Genomic DNA, 27,530 nt, shown 5'->3' on the forward strand with positions numbered 1-27,530 from the left:
TTTGAAGTAAAAAAGTCAAAAGTGGGGGGCGTTGGGTATTACCTACAAAATTGGCGACACACTGGAAAGAACTAGTTATCTCTGGTTAAAGATAATGAACTTTAATTTACCCAAAGGTTAAAAATAATGGAGTCCATTGAATCATCAAACAATAAAATATTTCCATGGGTCCCACATAAATAGATTAAGCAATATGAGTTTGAAAAGATAAGTACTCAAAGCAGACTTGAGTAAAAGTCATGAATCCAAATTTTGGGAAAAAAATATTTTAAAATTACCTCGTATGAGAAATAGAAGAAGGTACAAACAAGAGTTTTTTTATAAATCACACATCCATTGTTATGAATGGTCTCTGACATCACTTCGCTATCAGCAAGCCTGAACAATACCCCGACGAAGTTGTTTTTTATGCGATACAAGCCTAGCCCTGCTGCTAGCGAACATCCATAGCCCCGATGGGTTTACTTGTATTTCCCATGCTTCCTCTTTTGATCACCCTTTTCATAAGTGCATTTGCGAGCTTTTAGTTTATGATGTACCTGAGTGAAAGAGGTGGTATGGTAATAGAGACTTATGTTGATTTATATAATACTTTCATAATGTTGACTCCAAAAATCTTTTCCTGTGATTATCAATAAGAGGATTTTATAAAGTGGAGGGGTGAGAGGGATCCATTGAGTTAAACTCAGGTCATTTATTTCCTTGAAAGGGTAAACCCTAACACTTAGAAAGGATGCATGTTCCTCCATGAAAAAGATTTAAAGCAAGAGGGTTTTATGATTCCATAATGATATACCTTTATTGATAAATGAAATTCACTGAAATAAACATAGTAAAGATTTCCTATGTATGCCAACCATTGTTGTTTGAGGAAAAGGCCTTCCACATAAATCTTAGTGGTCTGACCAAAATCAAACCATAACCAAAAAAGGAAAAAGGAAAAGAACTCCAAACTGAAGTAAAAAGAAATAACAAACTCTAATTAATGTAAAAATGACGAAAGTACAAGCTAAAAGAAAAATCAAAATTTAAAGAACTAACTCCAACAAGATTAACTATATAAATGTCTCAACAAGAGAGTAAAAGAAGATAAGCACGTGAATGTTCTTTCTTATGTTGGGAATCTAGTAAATTTTATCATGAGGTGTTATAAGCGATTAGGCTTATGAAATTAAAGGGTAAATAACAATGATGATCAATAAGAAGCTAAATGAGAAGTTTCTGCCTGCTGCAAGTTTTCTCATTTCAAAGCAAAAACCTGCCTAAAAGCATCTTAAGCATTTTCTGAAAAATAATGCTTAAAGAAACACATTAAAGGTTCTCAAAACTCCCCAGTTTAGCTGATCATTACTACTTCTCCCAAAAACTTGAAAGCAAACTAGACAAAGGAGAATGAGTTCCAAATCTGATCTGGTAGAGGCGTGAAAAGTTTTATGAAGAGCTGCAAAACAAAGTTTTATATCAACAAAAACTAAAAACAAAACTAAAACCAAAAGTAAAGAAATGAAAATGAATGAAAAGTGGGCATATGAAACTTAACATTGGAGAATTTCATTTAATCTTACCTGCGAGATATCATCTTCTCCAATAAAAGCTAACTTCTTCCTTTAATTAGAATTAAAAGTATGAAGGAGTTGAATTCTTTTGAAATTTCATTAACCCAAAATCATTATTTATTAAATCTAAACTAAAGCAAGTAGCCAACTAAAAGAAAACAATGTTTCATGTCCAAGGAATTTGAAGCAAACCAAATCCATTAGAAATGAGAATGAAGATATGCTTCTTTATGAATTGCAGCGAGGATTGTTCTCATAATATTACAAGTTTCATATCTACTCCATGATTTTCATAAATTGTTCAGAATCAAAACCAAGTCCAAAAATGTAATACATATGTGTGGATGGAGAGGCCTTGAAATTTTGTATGCTAAATATAGAGTGATATATCAAAACTCAAATATAAGAGAAATAATAAATGATTTAACCATGTTCCGTTACCTTTAACTGTTCCAAATTCCTTTTTTATTGCCGCGTTAACATAGTGATTGCTCAAGAGTGCCTTGAAATGCAAATGAAGATGATTATTAAAAGATGATTGAGATAAAAATGTTCATCCAAATATGAGACAAAGGAAAAAACGTAAACAAACCATAGGTGATGAAATTTTTGATTAGCGAAGCCGATTTTCGAGAAGAGTAAAACAGGCCCATGTGCACATACTATGAAGAATGTATATCACTAAAGTCACAAAGTCATCCTGATGAATACATACTTGGATTTTATGAAATTATGATTGAAACACATCCAAGCTTTCGACCACCATGATAACATGAAAGTAGCATGTATATAAAGATAATCAAACAAGACTTCATGTTAGCATAGTGAAAGATCATAATGAATTGATCAGAGACCTACGAAGATACTTAACCTAATATTCTGAAGTTACAAGTTTATGAGAGAATCAAAGTGAAAGGTAAGAGCTCAAGTTTTCCAAAAATCTTAATGGGCAAAACTTCGATAAATAAAGACTTTGCTTCATAATGTTTCTGGTGACATTTGTTTTTTGGAAGTTTAATCAAATTTCACCTTCGATACAAGATGTCCCGATATTTAAAATATTAAAGGGAAGCAAGATCTTGGAACAAAAGTTTTTGTGTAATTTTTATAAACAAAACTTACTATATTGATCATGCTCGATAACGAATGCTTGTTAAATGTATAATGTGGGAACATTGCCTTTCTAGTATATCAAACATTCACGCATCGAAGGTAAAAGTTTTGTAAGATTTTATAAAGTAGTTCTGATGACTTTCATTCTGATAATGAGATAATTTGAAATTTTGTAAAAATAATTGCAAGAGAACTTACATTTACCTGTAAAGTAAGCTTCTAAGAAAAGGAGTATGAGATTTAATAAATATGAGAATAAATCAGGTGTTAAAGTTCTCGAAAACATTTTTGAAGCCAAAATCAACTTACAAAACTCCGAGACCACAAAATTCCAGTGAAGACAATGAAATATGGGTCATTTCCTTTACTAAGTATAATTGACATGATAGTGAAGGAAAATGAAATGTGTATCTCAGAGAGGTAAATCTAAGAGTTTGTTTTAAATTCTTCCAATATAATACAAATCCAAGAGTCCAATAAGCCAAAAATTCTAAAATTCTAAGGAAATATCTCGAAAAAATGAAAAGCAGAGGATCGAGATTCCAAAATTCACCAATTAGAGGCTCTGAGTCCCTTCGGAAGAAAGGAATATCACTAAAGGGAAAAAAATATGAATGAGTGCGATGCAATGGTTCAACTCAACTTGGCAGTTGTAAGATTTGGAATAGGCATAGATAAAATCATGGATAAGATCATTTGCTGCAAGCGTTTTGTGTGAATTTTCCTCCGTTTGTAGCAAATCTGAGCAATAAAGAGTGTAAGCGTTTTATTTCAGCTGCATCGATGAGAGGCAGAATATGATTATTGACTCATATTTCTAAGTGAAAAACATGAATTCACGTGGGTCTGCACACATGAGCATATCAGAAGAAAAATATTGGAGAAATATTATGGTTGGATCTTTGAAATATGCAACATTCTTACCTTCTGATAAGTTTTTATTTAAAACGTAATGTCTAAAAATATAAGCGGGAAGGGATATCAGAGGTCTTGTATCAAAGATTTGATATCAGGGGTTGAAAAAAGTGACAACCGATAGGAAGTTTTGATTAGGATAGGAGGGGTTTATTGGATAATAAGAGGATTGGGAATATCATAGATTGGAGTATCAGAGATGTCATATATCAGAGGATGGGTGAAAAGAGATATCAGAGGATCAAGATATCTGAGTATTTTAAGTGATGCTCATATGAAAAGTTTCGATATTCAGAAGCTCCGATAATACTACGTGACAATCTTGTGGGGTCAGGCCTTTTATTATTATATTCGCAATGAATTGCTTAGCTCAACTTTACCTTAAAAAAACCCCTTAATAATTATATTAACAATCAGAAATATTTGACAAGAGAACGATTTTATCAGAACTTTCTTATGAGGAGAGTTATGATATTATAATGATCCGATATGAATCTTCTGATAATGCATTAAAGGCCTATTGGGGTTTTAATGAATATAAGCAAAATTAAAGAATCCTCAAATTCTGATGAAACAACAAATACTTCCTTGATCATGTTGTAGATTAGAAAGGGTTGGCTGCTTGCTTATCTCAAGTCTCTAAAATCAAGCGAATGAAGACCTGCAAAAGAAACAAAACATAAATAAGAAATAAACTATGAAAAAGAGAAACTAACAATAGATGAAGATGAACCTATAAAATACATACGTGGAAGAATATTGATTGTAAATTTACCTCATGAATCTTCAAATTCTCCCATGTATTTCTCAAAATTCACATATGTTCAACATCATCTACTTGTTTAATCTAAAATGTTAAGAAATGAACTTTGAGATTGCATCCACCTCAAATTTACATCGGAGGACAAGAGTGGTGAATATAAGCCTTTGATAAATACTTGTGAATCAAAGATTGCCAAGCCATAACAATTCCTTGAAATTTCTTCATACATGATTTTATCACAAAAAACATTTTTTAACAATGTGATGAATTTATACAAAAGCAATGCAATCAAGTGCATCACAAGTGTATATAATCTGACTATATAAGAACATTGATATGTTCTAAGCCACTTTTCCAAAAAATGAAAGGGGATGCCAAGAAAAACTCGGATTCATTACTTGCTTATTAAAAATATGAAATAATAAAATAAATGAAAATAGAAAAGGAATCTAATCTAAATTAATCTATTCCTATTGCTAACTGAATGGAAGGAAACATGACTAGGTATAGTCATACTTCCAATGTAACCATTCTCTCATTTTAATTCCTGCATGTATGTACAAGTCAAACATCAGTAACAAAAATATAAATATAATTAAACTAAGAGAACTAAATTTGAATGTAGAATGTACATTTATTGCTAACATACTTACAAAAAGCAACTTATTTACAATTACCTTCTCTTGAAATGTTCCTTCCAGCTGAATTTCAATTGGATCATAGAAATTTGGATGGATTTCCATTAATGATTAGAAGATGTTTAAAGGAGAAGATAACATGCCAAATTGTGGAAATGAATTTTTAGATACAATGGCCTGCAAAAATTTGTCAGTCTTATGTGCATATGTTAATTTATTAATAATCTTATGTGAAGGAAAACTTTCCAAATGTCTTTCAAATGGGTCAATGGAGTATGGATGGAAGTTTGTTAGATTCAACGGAAGATCATTAATAGAATTAGATAGCTGGTCATATTGTGAAAATACACTCTTTTGTTGGCACTGCTTTTGAGAAGAAAGAAGCAAGTGATAAGAGATTAACATCAATTAAAATTGGAAGAGTAATAGCTCATGGTATTCATGATTATGATTTGAAAATTCATTTTTCCCATTCAGGCAATGCATTAATTGAGTTTTCAATACTAAATTGCTCAATATGCCAACATAAGATATCTAAACACTGAAAAATGAAAACATAAAACAAATATGAAACTAAACAAAATAAGTGAAGGAACAATAACAAAATCAAATCGTAGTTTACACTAGCATTACAATTGTTGTTACAACACAATTGGGACTAACTTGAAGCAATTTCCTCTTCACAAGAATTGGCCAGAATAATGGAATTCGAATGATTGCCAATACCAACTTGTGAATTTAAGAGAGGGTCAAGACTATGAATATGAGTGAGAATTTGATCATCATAAAAATCATAGATTGGAATGGGTTCTTGAATGTTGAAATCATGAGTATGATTAATTGTTTGAAAATGAGAACTAGTTGGAAAAATTTCTGAGTTAGAGTGTTATTCATTTTCACATGTTATTTGACTTTGATCATGAGGGTTTAATTGAAAGAAGAAAAATCAACATCTTTAATGTCAAAGTAATCATCATAAATAACTTCACAACATCCTCTAGGATTCTCTTCATTCACATCCGAAGTATCAAAACAAGAAGGAATATGAGGCACATGTTCGTTAATGCCAGAAGAATGATCAATAATTGTCTATCTATCTTGATAAAAACTAATAGGAAAGTTATTTAAATCAACCTCTCTGTTTTGTGGAATAACATTAATGTAAAGAGGGGATAAATTGCTATTAGCGAAAATATCAGGATAGAGGGAAAAATGAGGGCTTGAAGAAATGCATATGAAACTATATCTATTTGTGAATTCTTATGCATTTTCTTCATTGCAAATTTCAGATTTATGATCATTCATTTATTTATTAATGCTTTCTTGAAGAATATTGCTTGGCTGCCCTGAATTTGTCTTTTGATCAACATGATCAAATTCAGAAATTTGTACAGTAGATCACATATTATTGGAAACTTCAATTTCTGCTTGTACTTGTTGATTTATAATATGTTTTTCTGAATTTAATTCATAGTGATTTTCATATTTCGTGGTAGATAGTCCTTCAAGATTATTGTTGTTATATTCTTACAGCTGATTATCAAATTTTTGTAAGTTTTATGAGAATAATTCATTAGCATGATTATCATTAATACTGTAAGAGGCTTGTACTAAATTTAAGAATTTATCATACATGGTTGAGGCCACTTCATCATGATTAATATGCACCTCTATATCAAATTTTTTGATAATATTACTAGAATTTGAAGGAGAGTCATCAAAGCTTGCAATTGTTTCATATGGATTTGAAATGGGAGGAAGAGAACAAATATATTCAAACCAATCTATCAATTCAATTCCTAAAGGTTTACCTTTAGCTTTAAATATCAACAAAATTAATTGAAATATAACGGTAAAATCTAAAAGAGACTCATTTTCAAACCTTTGTAAATATTTGAATTCATCACATACCTGTTCATAATCATATCCGCCAAATTTATAAAGGAATTTTGTGATGAGTTGGTCCCAATTGTGAATAGAGACAATTGAAAGAGATTGACACCAGTTTCTAATTTTTCTTGAGAATGTAAGAGTAAAAATCCTGCATAGAATACCTTCATCAATATTATGAAAAGTAGAGTTTGAAAAAATTTAAATGAATCATAAAGCATGATCAAATGTAGAAACATTGCTCTTACCGTTAAACTTTACCTTTGATAAGTGTCTTATTATTTATGGTGGAGTATTGGCAGATGCACATCTAGAGACACAACTCTAAATGGGAAGTGTGAGAGCAACCATTGTGATTAAAATAAAAATTTAAAATACAAAAACTCCAATAGAAAACAAGTAACCATGGCCTTCATTCTAGCGCCAAAAATGTTGAAGGCTCGAAAATCTCTGCCTACAACATTATAAGGGAGGCCACCGAGTTGATAACTTAGAGAAATTCCTTTTCCGTTGAAATGGTGGTTCCGACTGGTTAAACTAGGTCCAATTACCTTCTCTCTATGTCCACTTGCTTAAAGTATGACTTTCACTTACCAATAGAGAAGAGATATCAGACCAACCTTCTTGCTGATCAGGCAAGAAAGTGGATCATTACTGCTTCTCCTAAAAACTTGAAAGCAAACTAGACAAAGGAGAATGAGTTCTAAATTTGATCTAGTAGAGGCGTGAAAAGTTTTATGAAGAGTTGCAAAACAAAGTTCTATATAAGAAAAAACTAAAAACAAAACTGAAACTAAAAGTAAAGAAACGAAAATGAATGAAAAGTGCGCGTATGAAACTTACCATTGAAGAATTTCGTTTAACCTTACTTGAGAGATATCATCTTCTCCAATAAAATCTTACTTCTTCCTTTAATTAGAATTAAAAGTATGAAGAAATTGAATTCTTTTGAAATTTCATTAACCTAAAATAATTATTTATTAAATCTAAACTAAAGTAAGTAGTCAACTAAAAGAAAACAATGTTTTATGTCCAAGGAATTTGAAGTAAACCAAATTCATCAGAAATGAGAATGAAGATATGCTTCTTTATGAATTGCAATGATAATTGTTTTCATAATATTAAAAGTTTCATATCTACTCCATGATTTTCATAAATTGTCCAGAATCAAGACGAAATCCAAAAATGTAATACATATTTGTAGATAGAGAGGTCTTCAAATTTTGTATGCTAAATATAGAGTGATATATCAAAAATCAAATATAAGAGAAATCAGAAAGAACTTAACCATGTTCCATTACTTTTACTTGTTCCAAATTCCTTTTTTATTGATGCATTAACATAGTGATTGCTCAAGAGTGCCTTGAAAAGCAAATTAAGCTTCTTATTAAAAGACGATTGAGATAAAAATGTGCATCCAAATATGAGTGAAAGGAAAAAAAGTAAACAAAGCACGTGATGAAATTTTTGATTAGCGAAGTAGATAGCTGAGAAGAGTAAAAGAGGCCCATGTGTTAGAAAATTATATATTACGGAGCAATGAAACACATAAAATATTGCAGAAATATAAACACAGAAAACACACAAAACAAGAGAGACACAGATATACGTGGTTCACCCAGTTTGGGCTACGTCCACCCCGAACAGCCAGTCCTTCCTTTCTATTATCCAGCAAAATGAAGAGACAACCTACAACAAATTCGCTGTAATATCCTTTGTTTTCTCTTACAGTCTCACCTCTCTATTTCTCGCTCACAGAATACACATCTATTACACAGCCTCAAATACAATGCCCTCATACAAAGAGAGGGGTTGCCTTCTAGGGCAAAAAACCCTAAACTAAACATAAGATCTACCGTCAGATCATCCGCCTAATGAACGGCTCAGATTGACTAGAAATTACTATACATTTACAAGGCAATTTTACATCTGTTTTTAGCTTCGGGGGCACTGCCCCCAAGCCCCCGTTGGGGGACCGCTGGCCCCCAGACCCCCTAGTCGGGGGGGGGGATCAGCCCCCCCAGACCCCCGTGGAGGGGACAAGTCCTCCCCGCACCCCCCCACGTGGAGGGGTGTACAAACTTCCTGGGGTATACATCCGGCTGAAACAAAGACCTCTGAACAATCATGCTCCACACACCATGTGCGCTGCATCCAAATATGAGTGAAAGGAAAATACGTAAACAAACCACATGTGATGAAATTTTTGATTAGTGAAGTAGATTGCCGAGAAGAGTAAAAGAGGCCCATGTGCATATACTATGAAGAATGTACATCCCTAATGTCACAAAGTCATCTTGATGAATAAATACTTGGATTTGACGAAATTAAAGGTAAGAGCTCAAGTTTTCCAAAAATCTGAATGGGAAAAACTTCGATAAATAAAGACTTTGCTTCATAATGTTTCCAGTGACATTTGGTTTTTGGAAGTTTAATGAAATTTCACCTCTAATACAAGAAGTCCTGATATTTAAAATATTAAAGGGAATCAAGATCTTGGAACAAAAGTTTTTGTGTAACTTTTACAAACAAAACTTACGATATTGATCATGTCCGATAACGAATTCTTGTTAAATGTATAATGTGGGAACATTGCCTTTCTAGTATATCAAAAATTCACGCATCGAAGGTACAAGTTTCGTAAAATTTTATAAAGTAGTTCCAATGACTTTCATTCCAATAATGAGATAATTTGAAGTTTTGTAAAAATGATTGCAAGAGCACTTACATTTACCTGTAAAATAAGCTTCCAAGGAAAGGAGTCCGAGATTTAATAAATATGAGAATAAATTGGGTGTTAAAGATCTCGAAAACCTTTTTGAAGCCAAAATCAACTTATAAAACTCTGAGACCACAAAATTCTAGTGAAGATAATGAAATATGGGCCATTTCCTTTACTAAGTATAATGGACATGATAGTGAAGGAAAAGGAAATGTGGATCTCAGAGAGGAAAATCTTAGAATTTGTTTTAAATGCTTTCAATATAATACAAATCCAAGAGTCCAATAACTAGCAATTCTGAAATTCTAAGGAAAGATCTCAGAAAAATGAAAAGCAGAGGATCGAGATTCAAAAATTCACCAATTAGAGGCTCTGAGTCCATTAAGAAGAAAGTAATATCACTAAAGGGAAAACAATATGAATGAGTGTGATGTAATGGTTCAACTCAACTTGGCAGTGGTAAGATTTGGAACAAGCATAGATAAAATTTGCTACAAGCGTTTTGCGTGAATCTTCCTCTATTTGTAGCAAATATGAGCAATAAAGAATGTAAGTGTTTTATTTCAGTTGCATCGATGAGAGGCATAATATGATTATTGACTCATATTGCTAAGTGAAAAACATGAATTCATGTGGGTCAGCACACATGAGCGTACCGAAAGAAAATTATCGGAGAAATCTTATGGTTGGATCTTTGAAACATGCAATATTCTTACTTTCCGATAGGTTTTTATTTAAAATGTAACGACTAAAAATATAAGTGGGAAGGGATATCAGAGGTCTTGTGTCAGAGATTTGATATCAAGGGTTGAAAAGAGTGACAATTGATAGGAAGTTCCGATATGGATAGGAGGGTTTTATCGGAGAATCGAGGGATTGGGAATATCAGAGATCAACAATATGAGGATATCGGAGTATCCGAGGTGTCATATATCAGAGGATGGACGAAAAGAGATATCAGATTATTTTGAGTGATGCTCATATGAAAAGTTCTGATATTCAGAAGCTCTGATAATACTACATGGCAATCCTGTGGGGTCAGGCCTTTTATTATTATGTTCGCAAAGAAGCGCTTAGCTCAACTTTGCCTTTTAACAAAAACCCCTTTAATAATTATATTAATTATCATAAATATTTGATTGGATAATGATTTTATCAGAACTTTCTTATTAGGAGAGTTATGATATTATAATGATCCAATATGAATCTTCCGATAATACATTAAAGACCTATTGGGGTTTTAATGAATAGAAACAAAATTAAAGAATCCTCAAATTCCGATGAAACAAAAAATACTTCCCTGATCATATTACAGATTAGAAAGGGTTGGCTTCTTGCTTATCTCAAGTCTAAAAAACCAAGCGAATGAAGACCTGCAAAAAAAACAAAATAGAAATAACATAGTTACTGATCAAACGTGAACTATTACCTCAAAACGGGTACTCGAGCCAAAAAACCCTAAAAAAACATGAAAAAACAACCCAAAAATAAAAAGTGTCGATTTTGCATCACCATTTTTTTTTAAGAGTAAATTTTCAATATTTAAAAAAAATAATAGTGAAAAACAATAAGAGCCATTTTGTTTGGTGCAAAAAACACCTTGAAATCAAAAAGTGTTGATGCCGAAATAACATTTTTTTTCAACATTTTTTTAATAATGACGTTAAAAATAAAATATCATGACTCTTAAAAATTTAAATTTCCAATGATTTTCAAGCATGACATTAAAGATAAAATATCACGTCTTTGAAAAACCTTAAAATTCCTACGATTTTTAACCATGACATTAAATTTAAAATATCACTTCTTTGAAAAACCTTAAAATTCCAACAATTTTCAAGCATGGTGCTAAGAAAAAATACTTATAACTATTTTCAACCATAGCATTAAAGATAAAATATCACGACTTAGAAAAACATTAAAATCTTGACAATTTTTCAACCATGGAATTAAAACCAAAGATTATGACTACAAAACAATCTTAAGTTTTCAAAATATTTCAAGCATGACATTATGGAAAAATTTTATGACTAAAAAACCTTTAAAAATGAACACCTAAATGAAAGAGTTATTATACCAAGAGTAATTTTTTTTAAATGCTAAATGTATAGCGATTTTAAAATCTTAGCTTAAGAAAACTTAATACATTGCATTTTTTTTTTTTTAAATCAATTATTAAATTGACACACAGTGTAGGTGAGCTCAACCCATTGTAATGAAAATTTAAAGACCAACCATGAAATTAACGCATTATGGGGCAAACTCGATTCATTATAACGAAAAATTTAAAACCAACTATCAAATTGCACATAATGAGATCCCGGTTGCTAGACAAACATCGACACTGACCCTATATATATATATATATATATATATATATATATATATATGAAAGATACATAAGAAAACAAAAATACAAATAAAGATACATAAGAAAAAAAAAATACAAATATTGAAAATAAAAATAAAAAATAATAACAAGTAATAAAACATAAAAATCATGACAACAAAAAAATCAAATACAAAAAAATATAGAAATGCAAAAATTCAAATATTGATAAAAAAAACAATACAAAAAAACACAAAAACACAAAAGAAAACAAAAATTCAAATATTGAAAAGAAAATAAAAAAAATAAAAAAATAATAACAAATAATAAAACATAAAAAAATATGACCAAAAAAATCAAATATAAAAAATATATAGAAATGACATAAAAAAAACTATAAAATGTCAAAAAAATTAAGCATACCATCTAAAATTAAAAAAGAAAAGAAATAAAGAAGAAGAGTAAAATAAAATAAAAAACAAATAAAAAAATAAAAAATAAAAATTAGAAAATAAGAAAAATAAAAAAACTACAAAAATAAAATAAAACATTAAAAAAAATTAAAAACTTGAAAATAAATAAATTTACCTGGGGGTTGCAAGAGGATGATTCATGACAAAAAATAAATCAAATAATATATATATATATATATATATATATATAAACGAAAAAAACCATAAAAATGTAAAAAAAATCAAAATTAACTTGTAAAAATGAAAGTTTTAAATAAATAAAACATAAATAAATACAAAAATATAAAAAAAACAAAAAATTAAAATATATTTGTATATATAATTAAAAAAAACACACAACAACAACAACAACATTTTTTAAAGTTAAAAATAAAAATAAAAAATAAAAATGTCATTTGAAAAAAGGGTAAATAATTACCCAAAAAAAAAAAAAAAAATTCAAAACAATTAAAAAATAAAAATAAAAAAATTAAAATTAAAATTAAAAAAAAAATTTAAATTTTAAAATAAAAAAATTTTAAATTTTAAAAATTTAAAATAAAAATTTAAAAAAATATTTAAATTTTAATATAAAAAAATTTTAAATTTTAAAAATTTAAAATAAAATTTAAAAGAAAAATATTAAAAAAAATAAAAAATAAAAAATTTTCCCTTGCCTCACTCCGCCTCACCCCATTGCCACCGTCCCTCCTGACCCCCCCTCACTCCCCACCTTCCCCACCCTACCCTATCTCTGCCCTCCCTCGCTCCTCGCCGACCCCCTCTCATACCTCCCTCCCCTCCCTCGCTCCCTGTCCACCTTCTCCCTGGCCCTCCTCTCCTCCCCACCCGATCCTTGCACACCCCTTCCCTCCCCCTCTCCCGTGCACACTCGACCCTCCCTGCCCGCCCGGGACCCCATCCAGGACTAAAGGGTCGCATGCTAGGGCTTGGGTGGGTCGGGAGGGCTGAGTGGGGAGGGGAGAGGGGGGGAAAGGAATGGGGTGGGGTGGCGTGGGGAAGGGAGTAGGGTGAGGGAGGGGGTGAGCAGGGAGCGAGGGAGGGGTGGAGTCGGGAGCGGACAATGGGGGAGGGAGGTAAGGGGTGTGCAGGGAGCGGGGGGGGTCGGGGGGGGGCCTGAGTTGGGGCGGGTAGGGGAGTGGGGCGAGGAGGGAGATGGAGTGAGGAGGGTGGAGAGGCAGAGGGAGGCAGGGCAGTGGTGGGGTGGAGTGGAGGGAGTGATTTTTTATTTTATTTTATTTTTATTTTTTAATTATTATTATTTTTTTAATGTTTGTAATTTAAATATTTTATATATATATATAAAATTTACATTTTTTAAATTTAATTTAATTTTTGAATTTTAATTGTTTTGGATTTTTTTTTTTTTAAATTCCTTTTCATGTTATTTTTAGATTTTTATAATTTTAATTTAAAAAAAATTCTTAAATTTCAATTTCAATTTTTGTTTGTTTGTTTGTTTTTTTTTTCCCCTGGAAAAATCATTATATATTTCAATAATAAGCAGTTTTTACATAAGGGTCTGTTATATACAGAGTATCTTCAAATGCTGATTGTTGCATTACCACGCAGGGTATGCTATCAGTTCATTGCATTAATCTGTTCATTCTAACAAAAAACCAAAATAACAGTATGTTTCTGTGGAAAGCTGTCAACAATAAATATATTTAGTGTGCTATTTGCTGATCCAGAGTTGGGTATCCTGGATCTATATATGGCCGGTGGTAAAATTTTTGCTCCTGTTGATCAGTGATCTCTGTAATCTCCCATAGTCCTCTGTCCATCAGCGTTGCCTCCTTGGAAAGTTTGTCGGCACCCTTATTGTGTTCCCTGTATATATGAGAGATAGAAATATGGTTAAATGCTGCTTTGAGATCGAGTGCTTCTTGTAGTATAGTGCTGAGTGAGTGCATGTGACAAGTAGCTGTGCCATTAATCCAATTAATAATGATCTGTGAATCTCCAAAAATATTGATGCTAATGCAATGGTGCCTCAATGCAAAGTGTAGAAGGTGACGAAGTGTAATCAGTTCAGCAAAGTTGTTTGTTCCGACCCCCAGGCCAGCCTTAATTTTGTAATGGTGATTTTCTGTAACATGGAGGATGAAGCCTCCTCCACAGCTCTGTTGGTTTGCAGCGCCGTCGAAATATGCCCAAGGCATGCTTGGGTCGATGGCAGGAGGCGGAACGGGATGTCGAGATGGCGGAGGGGTAGGGTCGGGAAGTTCCCTCAGGGCAGCTACAATACTAGCCTCGAGCAAGGGCCAGTGAATAGGCTTGTCATCAAAAATGGCGCAATTCCTTGATTTCCAAATAGCCCAGTTAACAATGATGGGAAGGTTTATCGATTTCGTCCCTCTATTTTTCTTTTCCCATTCATTCCATGCGCTTATGATATCCTGTCCCCCCCAATCTCCTACGTAATTTGTGTGCGCCTTGAGATTTCGCCACAGGTCTATGGTTGCACGACATCTCAGGAATGTGTGTTCTATCGATTCCGAGGCTTCCTTGCAGAGCACGCACCAAGTGGGTCCGTGAATAGCTCTTTTCATAAGCTGATCACCAGTGGGAACTTTGTTCCTTAGTATGCACCAACTGAATAACTTTGATCGAGGGGAGGCGGAATATTTCCATATGTTCTGCCACCAGTTTGCAATTTCTTCAGGCTTCCGGTGCTCGATGAGATGTATATAGCCATCCTTGGGTGTATATACACCGTGATCTGCTCGATGCCAAACAAGTTCATCCGGGCCCTCCGAGATGCGAATGTGAGCTTCCACTAATGCATCTCTGTATTCATCCCATACAGTGTGCCATCTTCTCGGGATATTTAATTGGATTGCCGATTTCCATGCTTGATGGAATATGTCTGATTGTGCTGGGTCTGCAATCTGCGAAATAACCTTTATGTTTCGAGCTGAGAGAAATGCAATTAGATCTTGTGGGAGTGTATGTCTGCCTCCACTTCCGGACCAGGGATCAAGTCCAATTCTTGCACTGTTACCGTCTCTGATGCGCCATACTAGGTTGTCCCTGATGAGGGGTAAGGAGTGCAGAAGGGCCTTCCAAATCGAGGATATACCTGCTTTGTTCCATGTAGGCAATCTTACCCAATCGCTGATGCTGAGAGGCCAGATATATTTGTGGAAAGCAATATTTGTCCAAAGACTGTGGGTAGTCAGAAGAGCCCATCCCATTTTTCCAGCCAGAGCTTTTGCAAATATCGGGAGTTCCTTCAGCCCCCATCCTCCCCATTTCTTAGGCAAGGCAATCTTGTTCCATCCGATCCATGCGAAGATTCGTTTGTCTTGGTTCCCAGCCCATAGGTATCGATTGCACAATTGTTGTAGTTTAGCCAATATGTTCCGGGGTATCCATGCCAGAGCCATCCAGAATACAGGGGTGGCTTCTAGAACAACTTTTATCAAGATTAGTCTCCCAGCCCTGGAGAGATATCTGTGACTCCAGCAGGTTAACCTCTTTTCTATCTTCGACACAAGCCATACCCAATCAGCGATCTTCTGACATGTCGGTTTGAGCCAGTATCCCAGGTATTTGAGCCCTCTATCCAGAGGCTGTGGGTTATAGGGAAAAGCCGTTCTAGCAACATGAGATTCATTTACAGTGGTGCCAACCATAGTGATAGTAGATTTTGATCTGTTCACTTCCATACCTGTCGCCCTTGAGAACAGGTCAAGGATGCGAGAGAATGAGGTTGTGTCCTGAATGCTTCCATCCAATAAAATTAAGACATCGTCCACAAATAAGAGATGAGTGAGGAAACAGATGTCTGATATTTTAAGGCCTCGGATAGATCCCTCCCTGTTAGCAGAAATCAGGAGCCTACTGAGCGCTTCTATTACCAAGAGAAAGAGCAATGGCGAGAGTGGGCAGCCCTGACGAAGCCCTCTTTCAGAGTGAAAGAAGTGAGAGGCAGATCCATTGATCAGAATACTGAAGGTGGGGGAGGTGATGCAAGCCATAATCCAATTGATTAAGGAGAGAGGGAAGCCAGTATGGATGAGGATCATTTTGATATACAACCAGCTTGCGCGATCAAATGCCTTGGAAAGATCTATTTTCAGCAGGATACATTTGAGGTGTTTGGTCCAGATGGAGTGGATTGCTTCTTGTGCTGATCCTATGGCTTCATGAATCTGTCTATTCTCCGGAAAAGCAAATTGTTGTGGTGAGATATGTCTGGAAAGAATGGGCTTAATCCTGTTAGCAATGATCTTATAAAGCACATTGCAAAGGGATATGGAGCGGAAATCATCGAAGGAGGATGGATTGTCAGATTTTGGGATGAGGGCAATAAATGTAGAGTTAATGGCATGATAGATACTTCCCGAGATCCTACTCTCCTCAACAACTTTAAGAATATCTCCTCCCAAAAGTTCAAAGAACGCAGAGTAGAACTCTATAGTCCATCCATCCGGTCCAGGGCTCTTTTCCTTCTTGAACCATTTTATAGTGCTTTCCAATTCTACCATGGTGACAGGAGCTTCCAGGTCCTCTAAATCATCTTCCTCTACAAATCTGGGAAATTTGGTGGCCACATTGATGATTTCCGCCAGATTTGTGCCCGCAGGGCTCTTGTATAGGTTTCTGAAGTGTGAGGTACCCAGATTAGATAACTTGTTGAATGTATCTGCCTGGCCTCCCTCAGGGAGGGGGAGGTTCCAAATGGTATTTGCCACTTTCCTTCCTTTGGCGAAATTATGGAAGAATCTGGAGTTCTCATCTCCAGCTTTCAGCCATGTAGCTCTACTGCGAAGCCTGATAGATTCCTCCCTTCCCTTTAGGATAACATTCTTCTGATTTTCCAGATCCACCAGTCGCGCCTTGTCATTCTGTGATAAGAACCCTAGATTTCTCTCGTCCAGAAGGCCCTTCAAGTCGTCCTCCACCTTGATAAGGTGTTCATCTTCGATCTTCTTTTTCTCCTTAGCCCAATTGATCACTAAGTGTTTTAGCTCAGTTAGATTTTTCACGAACCCCCTTGCCAACGAAGATTCTCGATCAATGGGGTGAGCTCTCCAGAATGTTGTGATCAAGTTTATGAAGCTAGGGTCTTGTAGCCACAGATGGTTGAATTTATAAGGAGCCTTTGGTTTCTGATCCGGACCCCGAATTTCCAAGGCTATGGGGGAGTGGTCTGAGATGCCTCCATTGCTTACCCACTGTTTGTATGAATGCAGCCGGTGAACCAAGGGTCCTTTCATTAGGAACCTATCCAATCTTCTGGCCAAGGCAACCTCTCCTGTTCTTCTATTTCTCCAAGTAGGCTAAAGCTTCTGTACGGGGATATCAATGAAATCGTGCTGCTCCATTAATTGTCTCATGTAATTTGTGATGGGGTCAATCTGGGCCGCCTCTCCCCATGACTCACTGAATCCCAGGGAGAAATTCAGGTCTCCTCCGATGATGATGTGCTCGAGAGATAGGAGGTTGCAGCTGAGGATTTTTCTCCAGAAATATTCCCTCTGATGACAAGGTCCATAAATATTGATAATCCGAAGGGGGAGACCGAGTTCGATGGAGATGATGTCTGCTCCTAGGAACCCCTGTCCGCCCCAGGATGATACCAGCTTGATTGAGCTGGGGTTAAAACCGAACGCCAGAGCCCCCGATCTTCCCATGGCATCCATGGCAATGAAATTCCATCGAGCCCCTACAGAGGCTAGTGTGCGAGTACAGGATTCTGCCGATCCAAGAGTTTCTTGTAACAAAATGATATCCGGAGATTCGACCTCAAAAAGTCGTTTTAGGGCTAGCTTTTTAGGGGCATTGGCCAGACCCCTACAATTAAAGGAGATATACTTCATGGGGGACCACTCTTAGGGGGGTTTGTAGCTCTAAGGACCCCTATGATGGTAGCTTGGCGCCGCATGTCTAATAGCTTTGTTAAGGTTTGATTTTCGACCCCGGGTAGAATGGTACCCAGTGTCAAGAGGGACAATACCCAGACCAGCAATGGGTTCAGAAGCCTCCGGGCGAGGTGCCCGAGGGCGAAGGGAGTAGGGGTGAGATGAAGACGACCGGGATGAAATGGGCGAGGGGGGCGGAGATGAGAAAGGCAGAGAGGGCGGAGCAGAGGAAGTCGTCGGAGGGGGAGGGGGAATATCACACTGAACCATAGTGCAAGCAATTGAATTTTCGTGCACAAGAGAGATATCAGATGAGATAGATAGAGAGATAGGAAAGGTACCCGGATCTTTCGCGGCCGCTGCTGCTGCCCGTGCCCTAGTCATTGGAGGCGAAAGCGGGCCTTTCTGATGCTCAAGCTCTTTTGCTGGGGTGCCTCGGGGATCCGCACTGTTCTTGGGCGAACGAGGAATTGTTGGAGGTGCACTATTCCTTGGCGGTCGCGGAATATTTGGGGGTGCCCTGCCTGGGTCCGATTGTGCCTGCTTGGGCGATCCATCCTGGCTGATGATTAATGGACAATCCTTGTATACATGACTGACTTGGTGGCACCAGTTGCATCTGAAGGGAACTCCTTCATAATCCAATATCTGTGTTCTGCTGAAGTTCCCCCATCTCAGGGTCATTTTACCCTCTAACCCTTCCCTGGTATCCAGGTGGACCAGAATTCTGGCCATGATTTGTTCATTTGTCTCCTTGTATGATCGATCGTGGTCTAAGTATGTTCCCAGCGCATTCCCAATCTTGATGAATGCCTCCTCAGACCAGTATTGTAGTGGTAACCCCGGCAATCGAACCCAGATAGGTCCTGCTCCGATCTGCTCACGTTCCGGGTCAAATAGAGGGCTCCATCTTTTCAATAGTACTGGTGCCATTTCTATGTGCCAGTACTGTGCTAGAACGGTGTTCGTGTGTTCCTCTTTTGCGAAGTGAAGTGAGAACCAGCCTCTCGGATGCTTTTGTACCTCCGGCAGCTCCGTGAACAATTCACCCCAAATTTCTTTCACCCATGATTTTAGTCTTTCCGCCGTGAAAGTTTGCCCTCGCACATGGCCTACCAGTGTCGTTCGTGCTAGTGCCATGGTCTCTTCAAAGTTGGATGGATCGCCAAATGATACTGTTATGTCTTTCACTGTTTCTCTGATACACTTTGTCTTCTTTGAGCGAGGAGCTGTAGGATGGTCGACGAGCGGGTTAGATGTCCCGACCCTCGGAGAGGGTTTTACGGGATGAGGATTTAGGGCAGGTGTGCTGAAGCTGCCCGAAGGCCTGATCTCAGCAGAGCTCAAAGGGTTTGTCCCTGGCGACCTATTTTCCCCCGGATGCTTCGGATGATCTGCAACGGGGGGGATCGCTGCTGGTGCGATGGGAGGGTATACATCAGCCCTAGTCTCCGCAAGATCTGCAACAGGGAGGTTTTCTACTGGAGCGATGGGAGGGTTTACTTCAGCCCTAGATTTCGATGGAACGGAGGGGCCATTGCTTCGGGGCGGCGAAGAGAAATCGAGAGCGAAATCATCGGGCAAGTAAGTTGATAGGAGAAGGGCGGTACCTGGAGAGAGGGGAGGTGCCTCCAATGCGGGCAGTATGGGTGAGTTTGGCAGCGAAACCACAGGTAGTGGGTGCTGATCGGCGATGTTGGCAGCAGCTGGTGCAGGAGGATGGTAAGGGTTACCAAAAATGGCGATGCCTTCAAGTGGGTCCGCCGAATAATCTACCTATTCCATCTCCTCGATATCCTCCATACCGGTCAACTGTTAGTTAAACCGCAGTCGCTGTCAGCTGTTGGATCGTTTGTTTGTTTGTTATATGTATATATATATATATAGATATTTTCGGTAATTATTTTAAATTTTTTTAACGAGGTTTTTATTTTTTATTTGTTTTTCTAACCTTTTTTTCCCCTTGGAAAAATTGTAATTTCCATTAAGTAAGAAAATTACATGTTGTATATGCATGATGCATATGCTGTAAGAGAGGTATTGCCTGTCAAAAAAATAATTTCTCAAGTTCTCAGTTGTATTCAGCATAAAATTTTATAAAAAAAAGCTCTAGTCATGTAGAGTACCACATTGTTCTTGATTTGAAAAAGCATATGAATATTTACAGATGAAAGCTAATAAGCAAAATAAAACATGTAGCCAGGCTCCCTGTGAACCTGCTACATAGCTATGTCCATAAAAGGCCGATGATAGTACTGATAATGGGCTCCTTCCCTATGTTCCTGAATCATCCAAGTGCCGAGAGGCCTGTCCGCAGCTTCTTTGGATAATCTGTCGGCAGCTGCATTTCGTTCCCTGAAAATGTGATGGCATGCAAATGAGTCAAAAAATGTAATAAGTCGGAGAGCCTCATCCAGAATATGTCTCAAAGTATATGCAGAACATCTAGTTGTTTTGTTTAACCAGTCACAGACAACTTTTGAGTCCCCAAAGAGTTGTAGATCTCTACAGTGATTTTCCAATGCAAATTGAATGAGGAATTTAGCAGTGGATAGTTCGGTGAAGTTATTCGTGCCCCATCCTAATCCCATTTGAATATTGTAATAATGGGAATCAGTGAGATACAGTATGGCCCCTCCACCACACCCTCCCTCCTGTGCGGAACCATCAAAGAAATCCCAAGGCCTCGAATGATTAATGGTTTCAGGGACAATGGATCATGGTCGAGCGGTTTCATCATCATCAGGGATGATAGAGTAATCGGACAGTATACGGGTAGCAATGGAAGGCCAATGCGGTGCGGCGTTCTGGAAGATGAGATTGTTGCGAGTGATCTAAAGGCCCCAGCTAATGAAGAGCGGGAGGTTCCGAAGCTTTGTTGGAACAATGCTTGACCACCATGTTGACCAGGCCTCCTTGACAGTAATACCTTGCCACCTGATCAGAGATGGAACCACTGATAAGATCGATTGCCAGAGTTCTTGTGCGGCCTGACAATCGATAAATAGGTGGGTAATAGTTTCATTGTTGCTTTTGCAAAGACAACACCAAAATGGGCCATGCTGTGCTCGTTTGAGAAGGTTATCTCCTGTGGGAATTTTGTTTTTAAGTATGGTCCACATGAGAAGTCTGTTCCTGGGGGGTGCTTTGAGCTTCCACAAGTGCTTCCACCAGGACTCGATGGCTTGTGGTCGACGAGCTTCGGCTAGCACAAGGTAGCCTTCCTTAGGAGTGTATTTCCCAGCTTTCGAGAGCGCCCATATTACCTCATCTTCACCTTCACCTAACTGGATGTGAGCTTTAGTAAGAGCCCCAATATAGGCATTCCATTGTTGTGGAATGTTCAGTCTATGGGCCGATTTCCATGCTTGCTGAAATAATGTGGTATGCTCGGGGTCCACTATGTGGCCGATATGGGTAATGTTTGCTACTCTGAGAAAGTTTCTGAGCTCAACTGGCAGCCTGTGGGCATTCCCACAACCAATCCATGGGTCCTGTCCAATCCTCACAGCCATTCCAGATTGAATTTTCCAAGTAATACCAGCTCTGATGATGTCCAAAGATTTAATTACAACCTTCCATATGATTGATATCCCTGTGGGGTATCTTTGTGGTTGTCTTAGCCAGTCCATCAAATTAAGAGGGGCGATGTATTTTGAAACAACCACCCTTGTCCATAGGCTGTTTGATGTAATGAGTTGCCATCCAAGTTTAGCTGCCAAAGCTGAGGAGAAATCCTCTAACTTCTTTATGCCCCATCCACCCCATTTCTTCGGCAGATTGAGTGCCTCCCACTTGACCCATGCAAATATTCTGCTTGTCTGTTTGCCCTTCCAAAGGAATCTGCAGCATAAGGCCTGTATCCTGGAGAGTATACCCCTAGGAATCCATGCCAATGACATCCAATAGACCGGAGTAGCCTCCAGAATAGCTTTAATGAGAATGAGTCTGCCTGCCCTGGATAAGTATTTGTAATACCAAATGTTGAGTCTTTTCTCCATCTTGGCAATAAGCCATGTCCAATCTACAATTTTGTATCCCAGAGGCTTCAACTTGTAACCCAAGTATCGAAGGCCATCCTCTATTCTCAGAAGGGTGAAATGGAATCTTTGTAGTGCAAAATGTATCTCATATTGGAAACATTTAGCCGCTGATAAGGTGGACTTGTTGCAGTTTACAGTCATGCCGGTGGCCGATTAGAACAAAGAGAAAGTATTCCTCATGTTGGTAAAATCCCCAATACTTCCATTGAGAAATATCAAAACGTCACCCACAAATAACAAATGAGTCAATATACATCCTTCTGTGATTTTTATACCTTGCAGTCTGCCCCTTCTGAACTCTTCTTTAACAAGCCTACTAAGCAGATTAAGTGCCTCCCACTTGACCCATGCAAATATTATGCTTGTCTGTTTGCCCTTCCAAAGGAATCTGTAGCATAAGGCCTGTATCCTGGAGAGAATACCCCTAGGAATCCATGCCAATGACATCCAATAGACTGGAGTAGCCTCCAGAACAACTTTAATGAGAATGAGTCTGCCTACCCTAGATAAGTATTTGTAATGCCATATGTTGAGTCTTTTCTCCATCTTGGCAATAAGCCATGTCCAATCTACAATTTTGTATCCGAGAGGCTTCGACTTGTGAATTGGAAGGCCATTCTCCAATCTCAGAAGGGTGAACTGGAATCTTTGTAGTGCAAAATGTATCTCATATTGGGAACATCCAGCCACTGATAAGGTGGAATTGTTGTATTTTACAGTCATGCTGGTAGCCAATTGGAACAAAGAGAAAGTATTCTTCATGTTTGTCAAATCCCCAATACTTCCATTGAGAAATATCAAAATGTCATCCACAAATAACAAATGAGTCAATATACATCCTTCTGTGATTTTTATACCCTGCAGTCTGCCCCTTCTGAACTCTTCTTTAACAACCCTACTAAGCAGATTGAGTGCCTCCCACTTGACCCATACAAATATTTTGCTTGTCTGTTTTCCCTTCCAAAGGAATCTGCAGCATAAGGCCTATATCTTGGAGAGAATACGCCTAGGAATCCATGCCAATGACATCCAATAGACCGGAGTATCCTCCAGAACAACTTTAATGAGAATGAGTTTGCCTGCCCTGGATAAGTATTTGTAATGCCATATGTTGAGTATTTTCTCCATCTTGGCAATAAGCCATGTCCAATCTGCAATTTTGTATCCCAGAGGCTTCAACTTGTAACCCAAGTATTGAAGGCCATCCTCCAATCTCAGAAGGGTGAACTGGAATCTTTGTAGTGCAAAATGTATCTCATATTGGGAACATCCAACCGCTGATAAGGTGGACTTGTTGCAGTTTACAGTCATGTCGGTGGCCGATTGGAACAAAGAGAAAGTATTCTTCATGTTGGTCAAATCCCCAATACTTCCATTGAGAAATATCAAAACGTCATCCACAAATAACAAATGAGTCAATATGCATCCTTCTGTGATTTTTATACCCTGCAGTCTGCCCCTTCTGAACTCTTCTTTAACAAGCCTACTGAGCCCTTCCATGATTAGGAGAAAGAGTAGTGGAGATAGGGGGAAACCCTGATGGAGGCCTATTTCAGAATGAAAAAAGGGTGAAGCTGCCCCATTAATCAGAACACTAAATGATATGTTAGTGATGCAGCTCATAATCCATTTAATAAAATCATATGGAAACCCAAGGTGGGTTAGAAGCATTCTTATATACAACTAGTTAACTCTGTCAAAAGCCTTAGAGAGATCGACCTTTAGAATCATACCTTTCATTTTCTTGGAATGCAATGAGTGCAATACCTCCTATGCTATTCCCACTGCCTCATGTCTTGTAGAAAGGCGAATTGCTCCTGAGATATATGGGTGGATAGAATGGGCCTCATTCGATTGGCTATGATTTTAGCCATGATCTTATAGATGCAGTTGCATAATGAGATAGGTCTATAGTCATCAAAGGTGGACGGATTGTCGGACTTTGGAATGAGTGCGATGAATGTAGAGTTGAAAGGTTCATACATCTTTCCATTGATTTTGGTTTCTTCAATTACCTTGAGGAGGTCTGCACCAAGAGTCTCAAAAAAAGCTAGATAGAACTCAACCGACCATCCGTCCGACCCTGGGCTCTTGTCTTTCTTGAACCATTTGAGAGTGGATTCCAATTCTCCTAGGGTGACTTCCTTAGTCAGTTCTCTTCCATCCTCCTGTTCCACAAATCGTGGGAAAAGCTAAGCCACTTATATGATTTCAGCAAGATTTACATTGGGGGGAGCCCTGTAAATTTGCTTGAAATGAGAGGATGCCATTGATGCCAGTTGAGGGAAAGTGTTTATAGTGAGACCTTGCTCATTTGAGAGCTTCCAGATGGTATTAATAGCTTTCCGACCATTTGCATAATTATGATAGAATTTTGTATTATCATCTCCCTCAAGCAGCCAGATTGCCCTACTTCTCAGCCTTCACGCTTCTTCACGGTCCTTTAGAATTTTTCCTCTAGTGACATATAAGTAAGTGAGTTTGTCCTTATGTTTATTTGAGCTATAAACCCCTCCCAAGTTATTTTCAAAATCAACAATTTCTGTTTCCGCATCCTCTAGGGTTTGATCGTCCTGTATTCTCTTGTTATGTGCCCATGTTTTAGAGAGTCTCTTCATCTCTATTAGATTGTGAGCAAAACCCTCAGCTATGTTTCCTCTAGCAGCTGGGGGATGCGCCTTCCAAAAGTCTGTGATCATACGAACATAGGTAGGGTCCTTTAACCATGAAGAGCTGAACTTAAAGGGACCCTTGGGTTTCCCAGGCCCCCCACAGATTTCCAAGTATATTGGCAGGTGATCAGAGATGCCACCCGATCCCACCCATTGTCTATGATTTAGTCCCAGATTAAGAAAGCCTTCCTTGATTAGGAATCAGTCAAGTCTTCGAGCTAGACTGTCTTCCCCAGCTCTGTTGTTCCTCCAGGTGGGCTGCAATTTAGCTGAGGGGATATCCATCAGATTGTGGGATTCCAAGATATTCTCAAAATAGGCAGATAGGGGATCCATTTGAGCTCGGTGTCCCCAGGATTCAGAGTGGCCTATGGAGAAATTTAGATCCCCTCCCATGATTAAGAATTCCTTTTGCAATAATTCAGTACTTAGAAAATGATCCCAAAATGAAGGCCTGTGTTGGCACGACCCATATACGTTGATAGTCCGAATCTCCATACCCATATTAGCTGAAAACAAGTCTGCCCCAATATACCCTGAGCCTCCCCAATAATTACGGAGATTGATGGAACGCTTGTTGTAACCCAGAGCAATACCACCTGATCGTCCATTTGCATCAAGGCCAAGAAAGGTCCAGCCAAGGAGCATCGATTCAAGGAGATGAGAGATGGCTTCAGCTGATCCTAAGGTTTCCTATAGAAAAATAACATCGACTAGTGCAACAGAGATCAATCTTCGAAGGGCTAATTTTTTATTGGGCCTAGCTAGCCCTCTACAGTTGAAAGAGACAATCTTCATGAGGGGGGATCGGATAGGGGGTTCAATGCTCTAAGTGCCCTGTGGATGGTTATTTTCTTGCCAGAAGCGATCTCGTCTCCAGCCTGGATTTGTGCTTTTGAGAGGGAGGTGGGTCGGCCCTAAGGAAGCTTAGGAGGGATGGGGGACTGTATCAGGTCTAAACCAATATGGTCAGAGACCTTTATTATTATTATTATTTTTTTCCTTAGATCGAGTTTGATATCTCGGGGAGGAAGGCCCTGCCTCAGGTACAAGGATATTAAGGGGGTGGGGGCATTTGGGAGCGATGGGGGGATGATAGAGAAAGTGGAAGTGGGGGAGCGAAGGGGACAGACCAGAGATATGGGGGGTAGTGATTTATCAATTGTGCCATTACCTTTACCAGATGAAGATAATGCATTAAACTCATCACAAGGATACAAATCAGGAGGGATAGAGGAGGAAAAAATCATACTCAAAGATAATGCAACCCCAGTAGTTGACCTTGCCCTGGTGAGAGGAGGAGAGGGAGGTCGAAGAAGAGGAGAGGGAGCTCGAACATCTCTACCTACAACATTATAAGGGAGACTACCCGGTCAGAAACTTAGAGCAGCTCCTTTTCCGTTGAAATGGTGGTTCTGACTGGTTAAACTAAGTCCAGTTACCTTCTCTCTATCTCCACTGGCTTAAAGTATGACTTTCACTTACCAATAGAGAAGAGACATGAGATCAACCCTCTTGTTGATCAGGCAAGAAAGTGATCCTTAAGCTGATCCGAGGCTCAGCCAAGCCACAACTAAAGTTTGCCTCTTTGATAAGAGGACTTCTGAGAATGTAGAATTAAATCTAAATTCAAAATAATCCTAAAATACAAGCAAAATGAAAGATATCATGAGCCTATCTTAATTAGGAAGATGTAGATTGAAGCCAACCAAGAGCAAAGTAATTAAATGATTGAGATTTAAATATGTCTGGCTTATAATGAATATCAAGTTAATGAAGTAGTTGAATTAACTGATATTATGAATACCAAAACACATTCTTTTCAGAGATCTATTAACTGAGATAATTAATCAACAACATTTAAAAAGTAGTTCACAAAATGATGATGATTATTAAATTAGTAACTTGAATGATTAAACAATAATATAAGGAAATAGTTCACAAAATATTATTGTTTGTTAAATCAGAATTAAAAGACTGATTTCTGAGTAAATAGTTACTCAAAAATCAGAGTTCAGCACACAAGAGCAGAGATAAATAACAACAGATTATTGAGGCAAATTACTCACATCGGCAATAATGCACAAATATGAATGAAAATGACACATTTTTGCTATTATAAAATGAAACCAGTATTAAAACAATAGTATTTTAAATACCAATTTATTGAAACTGTTTCTCTAGCTCTGATCTCCAACAGTCCTTTACAATGCTTGAATTTCTGCTGTTAAAACAAGAGTTGCAATAGTGCAAGCTCTACTCTCCATACATAATTCAGAATGCAAAAGAAAAATCCCCAATAATCCCCCAGATCTGAGATTTACTCTCCTCTCACCTACAACTCTAAATCTCCATTACAATATGTCTTTTAAGAATTCCAGAATTGCAGAGAAGGTTAACTCCCTTTTACTCATTCTACAAACCACTATTTATAATTTACAAAATAAATTCCAAATAAGAGAGCTGTTGAAGAGTAATTATGCTCCAACAATTTTTATTGGTCCAAATTCTTATTCTTCTATTGCTGGAGTAATGCCATTGATTGA

General features: G+C 37.4%; 1 protein-coding gene across 1 annotated transcript; it reads right to left on the bottom strand.

Moving 5' to 3' along the window:
* Positions 1-23,296: 23,296 nt before the first annotated feature.
* On the bottom strand, positions 23,297-23,812 carry LOC149265208 (uncharacterized). The gene has a single exon (XM_089402097.1). It carries the CDS (start codon positions 23,810-23,812, stop codon positions 23,297-23,299), a length of 516 nt encoding a protein of 171 aa, XP_089258223.1.
* Between the last annotated feature and the right edge of the window lie 3,718 nt (positions 23,813-27,530).

The sequence above is a fragment of the Pinus tabuliformis genome, chromosome 6, assembly GCF_031772625.1.
Source record: "Pinus tabuliformis cultivar Carrire ecotype Pingquan chromosome 6, CPIR1, whole genome shotgun sequence".
Taxonomy (NCBI): Eukaryota; Viridiplantae; Streptophyta; class Pinopsida; order Pinales; family Pinaceae; genus Pinus; species Pinus tabuliformis.

Excerpts from the sequence above, each read along its gene's own strand:
- LOC149265208 (XM_089402097.1), bottom strand. The coding sequence starts at position 23,812 with ATGGAAGGGCTCAGTAGGCTTGTTAAAGAAGAGTTCAGAAGGGGCAGA.